This window comes from Parus major, chromosome 5 (assembly GCF_001522545.3).
Source record: "Parus major isolate Abel chromosome 5, Parus_major1.1, whole genome shotgun sequence".
In the NCBI taxonomy this organism is placed as follows: Eukaryota; Metazoa; Chordata; class Aves; order Passeriformes; family Paridae; genus Parus; species Parus major.
In genome coordinates, this window is record NC_031774.1 from 59,489,819 (window position 1) to 59,495,144 (window position 5,326).

Below are 5,326 nucleotides of genomic sequence, written 5' to 3' on the forward strand. Positions count from 1 at the left end.
AGGAACAGCTTCTCCCTCCCTCCCCTCCAGCAGCAGATTCCCAGATGGAAATGCAGGATTAAAGACCTGCCTGGAGCTCCCCTGCACCAGCAGGTTTCCGGTGTGGGAATAAAAAACTCATTAAGGGCTGGCACAGACAATGAAATGAAACTTTGTCATTTGTGTTTGAGCCCAGCAGACGCTGAGGGAGCTGATGAGAGGCGAATTAATTTGCCTTTTCCAAAGGCTCCTGCACGATGTTCGTAAAAGCAGCGTTTTGTGCAGGCTCATGGCTCAGGATGCAGAGATTCCCAGTCCTCCTTGTCCTCACAGAGCCCTGGTGAAGGCTCTTTCCTCCTCTGGAAGCAGGGAAGGGAGGAGTTTTTTGATTCCAGAGATTGGGGGTAACCCCTGGGCAGCAGCTCAGGATGAGTTCTTACACAGGGACTCAGGTTTAAGGGGTTCCTCTCATTGCACACACTGATTTCTCTTTTATTTTGGCATTAAATTTGATCCAAACCATTTCTCTGAACCCACCTGCCAGGATTTCTGCCCTGATGGTCGGGAGAGTGACCCCCCTGCAGCAAAAAGCAGATCCCAGGGATGGATGCAGGGAGCTTCTCTCCCATCCCTGCATTCCCTGATGAGGAGCCATAAACCTCCCAAAAACACAAACATGGCAATTAGTGGTCAGCAGAGGAGCTGGGGGCTGGCAGCAGTGAATCCTCGGATTTTGGGAGAATCCTCCCCTCAGGTTGTGCCTGCTGGGTTCTCTTCCCACCCTGTCCCATTCCTTGGCACTCTGTTCCCTGCAGGATGTGACCTCCTTGCCATTTCCAACATTTCCCCCTTTTTATTTGAAATTTTCTTTGGATCTTTTGCACTCCAGGCAGCCATTCCCTCTGGCTTCGAGCAGAATTAGGCAACTGGTCCCGAAATTCCAGCGTGAGCAACCAGGTCATGACCATCCAGATAAATAAAGCTCAAGGACCCAAGGCTCTTCCCAAGGTTTTTGGCTCCTTTTCCAGCTGAGCACACCCTGAGACACGATGGGAGCCCCAAAACTGAGCCAGGAATGTGCTTTTCCTCCTGCTGTGCACACAGATGAGGGAATAATTTGGGAATGGACAACTGTGCCCTCCAAAAGCTGGGCAGGGTGGAGCCAAATTTGGCTTCCCAAGGATTAATGACATTCCAGAGGTGTGGGGAACACCCCAGCTTCACCCCCAGATGTGGGCAGGCACATCTGGAAACCCTATCCCTAAAATTCCACAGCCTTTCCAAAGCCCCCCAGCCACAGGATGCTGCCAAAAAAACCCTTTTGAGCAACAGCAGCCCCTGGCTGACATCTGCCCACACGCATTTGGGAGGCCAGAAAACTTCCTGTGGACTTTGGCTGCCTGACAGAAGTGACCTCAATTCTGCCTTTTTTTAGGGTGGGTATTTTTGGGGGTGTGTTTTGATAACAGGTGGGAGCTTTGTCTGCCTTTCCCTGGCTGTGGGATGGGCAGGTTTTAGGGAAGAGCTCAGAGGAGAGGGGTTTTTGTAGCTCTGGTTAAAAAAATGCCATTTTACATCTGTAAAACACGGTTTATTGTCACTTTTTAGGAAATTGGAGGCGCCCATCTCCCCCTGCCAGCCTCTCCTGCTGCCCTCTCCCCCCATTCCTGTGGTTTCATCCCACATCCAACACATTTCCTCCAGGAGCCAGATCTACCCTGAGGAGCATCACAGGCACAAACCCACGCATGATTCAGCAGGCTCCTTTGAGAGATATTTATTATTTAAATAATAACAATTATTTTTTTTACTCACAAACCACGGGAAAGCCCCAAATCTCAGCACCTTTGGGCTCCCTGAGCAGAGCTGCAGCTCCCAAATGAGGCTCCACACCGGGAATTGCACAAGAGCCACTGGGTGTGTTGGATGCTGCTCAAATGGGAGCCACAAGAAAATTCCTAATGGCAGTGGTGACCTTGGGATGTGGAGCTGGATGCTCCTCACCCCAGTGGGAACAATCCTGGAGTCCCAAAGAGCAAGAGGAATCCCAAAAAACAAAATAGTGGTGTTGAAGGATGCTGCCCAACGGGGCAGGATTGCTGACCTGGGGGGTTTTATTTTAAATAAATATTTTTCCCAGTCAATGACAAACCCAGACCCCACCAGCAGCACCACCCTGGATGTGGGTGAAGCTCATGGCTGTGACCATTCCCCGGTCAGGCTCTTTTTAATCCCTTTTCTGGCTCTTGGAAAAATCACGGGGCAAAGGGAATTTCCAAATGGGTGCTGAGGAGGGGCTGCTCTGCTCCATCACAGCACCAGGGAAGTTCCAAAATTTGGCTTTTTTAGTGCCCCTCAGGGACCCACCAGTGCCTAAAATCTCATGGGTGTGGGACAGACAGACAGACAGACACGAGCACACAGACCTGCCCTGAAAAAGTGCTTTTCTTTAGGCAACCAGCCTAAAAAAAGGGGGAATTTTTGAGGATACACCGCTCCCTTCCTCTCCTTCCCAATCCTTACGGATCTGGGGGCACAATCTGCTGTTTGCAGCCACCCAGCCCCATCCCCAGGAACTGTAGCCCTGCCCACATCCCAAAAAACCACGGAGACCTTGCTGGGAAGGAATCTGTGCTTCCCAACACCCCCAGACATGGGGTTATGGCAAAGCCCCCCGAGCTTCACCTCCCCAGCAGGGCTGAGCCCTTCTCCGGGTGGAAACAGGGCCACAGCAGCACCCAGGGGTGCTCACCAGCCCTTCCCACCTTGTGAGAGACCACGGGTGTGACCCCTGCGCCACCCCCCGCTGGCCCAGGCTGCAGCAGACACGTCTGTGGGTGAGCCCTAAGGCACAACACCCTTTTCCAGGAGGCAGGATTCTCCAGGAACCACCGAGGATGGATTTACTGCCCGCAGAGCTCCGGCCGTGCCGTCACGGCCGAGGAGGCTCTGCGGCCGTCGGGGCTCAGCTGGCAGCACAGCACCGAGCGCATCAGGCGCAGCACCGGCGGCCGCAGGATGGCGAACACCCAGGGATCCACGATGGAGTTGATGGACAGGAAGCGCAGGGCCAGCAGGTCCCACTCGTGGTCGGCCTCTTCCCCGCCCGACTTGTTCACGTAGGCGCGGATCTGCGAGATCGGGGAGAGGGTTGGATTGGGAAGGAGCTTGAAGATCATCTCGTTCCACCCCGCTGGTCTTCCACTGCCCCAGGGTCATCCAAGCCCCATCCAAGCTGGCCTGGAAGCCTTCCAGCCACAGCTTCTCTGGACAAGCTGTGCCTCACTACCCTCACAGCAAAGAGGTTTTTCTCAATATTCCATCTAAACCTCCTCTCTGTCAGCTTGAATCCGTTCCTCCCTCGTCCTGTCACTCCAGGCCTTTGTAAAGAGTCTCTCTCCATCTTTCCTATAGTTTCTTTCAAGTACTGGAAGGTCAGAACTAGGTGACCCCAAATCCTTCTCTTTTCCAGGGAGAACAATCCCAATTTTCCCAGCCTTTCCTCAGAGCAGAGCTGCTCCATCCCTTTAATCAACTCAGTGCCTCCTCTGGACTCGCTCCAACAGTTGCAGGTCCCTCCTGTGCTGGAAGGACCCCCGAGCTGGACACAGCACCACAGAGGGGTCTCACCATCACCCCCCTCAACCAGGGAGAAGTCACAGGGAGAAACAATCCCGTGCCTGGGCCCCGAGATCTGGCAGCTCTCTTGGGGCAACCTGGGCTGTCACAGCGGATTTGCTGACTCCACGGGTTTAAATGAGCTTTAAACGAAAGCCAGCCCCTTGGTTCGGAGCCACAATTAAACTGCTGGAGGAAGTGGCGTCTCTCACCTTGAGACCACACGGGAGTAATAAACGTGGGAGAGGAGAGGATGAGGGGTGCTGGACCTTGCTGAGACTGCTGACTCATCCCAGCCCTTCCTGGAAGGGTGACTCAGCACTCCTTACTCACTCGGGTCACCCACCACCCCCTCGCTCCGGGCTGGGGAGCTGCTTTGGATGGGGATGGGCAGCAGGAGCATCCCTGCCCTGCCCGGGATCCGCCGGGTACCGCCCGCGCTGGCCGCCTTTCCAAACCCCACTGAGCTTTGGGAAGGAATTTGTGGCCCCGTGGGTTGGTGTGTGCCCTGACTGCTCCAGGGAGGAGCGGCGGCTGCCGTGGGGACAGGAGAGAAAGTGTCACCCCCAAGGAGGCAGCTGGGATTGGGGCGCTGCCAAAGCGCAGCCCCACAAGGGAGGCGGGCGATGGGAAAAGGGAAGCTGGCTCTGGATAAAGCTGGATCTGCCACCACAGGGCCCATGGGATCCCGGCCAGGGCCGCTTTCCCAGCCCCTCTGCCCCTGCCCACGTGTCCCCACCGAGGGGTTCCACTTTGTACTGACCACAGCAGCCAAAGCAGGGCTTTTTTGGGACACAGGAAGAGCTGTCCATCATCTGTGGGTTCATGGTCAGGACTCAAGTGTCTCTCAGGGCACTGGGGCTCCTGGGATGCTCACAAGCATCTGGACATTATTCCTTTGTCCTAAAGAACTGGCTGGGCTGTATCCTGTGGTTATTTCCCTTTCCTTTAGGAAAAGCAAGGGAGCATGAAGGAAAGGCAGAGTCCATTTAACACCAAGAGTAGGGAATTAGCACTGGCTGTGCTCCCAGCCTTGATGGGGTCACTTCTAATGGCACCAAACTGACCTCGAGTGGCCCAAGGTGCTGCGGAGCCATCGATGCTCCTGGTGGAAAAGCTCTTGGATGGATGAAAAGCGGCCCTTGGGAGGGGAGAGCCCAGACAAGAGTCAGGGCACTTCTCTCTCCGCTTCCTCACTTGGCTGTTCTGATCCCGGATTTCTGCCTCGTGCACGGATGGGGCACGGGATGTGGGCACATCCCTTGGGAATGACACGTGCTGTGGCCACTGTCCCATATCTCTGTTCCCAGAAATCTCCCGTCTCTGTGCCTCGGTGCTGTTGTAGAGAAGCAGAAACCGCTGTCTAACAGCGAGGTGGGTGCAGCCTCCTGCATCTCCAGCTCCTTCCACAGAAATCTGGGATAACTCATCCCATCCAGCACGGATACCCACTGCGTCCAGCCCAGGGCAGCTCCTCCAGCCCGTCTCTACAAGTGTAATTGGTTGTTTTGCCATCCCTCACACCTCCACCATGAGATCCTGGGAATTGCAGCGATGCCATGGTGGTCCAGGGGACCCCCAGCCTGTCCCTGCCTGAGACACATGGCCTGGCCTCAGAGCCTCTGTGGGGTGGGAGGGCACCTCTGCTCCTGCCACCCCTGTTGTCCTGTCACCCCATCCTCCTGTCACTCCATTCTCCTGCCACCCTGTCCTCCTGTCACCCCGTTCT

The 5,326-nt window shown here is 55.3% G+C and overlaps 1 protein-coding gene across 1 annotated transcript in view; it reads right to left on the reverse strand.

Annotated features, from left to right (window-relative positions):
• Positions 1-1,741: 1,741 nt before the first annotated feature.
• PTGER2 (prostaglandin E receptor 2) overlaps positions 1,742-5,326 on the reverse strand; it is a 4,930-nt gene continuing 1,345 nt past the window's right edge. Inside the window, exon 2 of the mRNA XM_033515378.1 lies at positions 1,742-3,110. Within this exon, the coding sequence (XP_033371269.1) occupies positions 2,883-3,110 (228 nt within the window). The 3' untranslated portion in view covers positions 1,742-2,882. The remainder of the gene's footprint in view (positions 3,111-5,326) is intronic.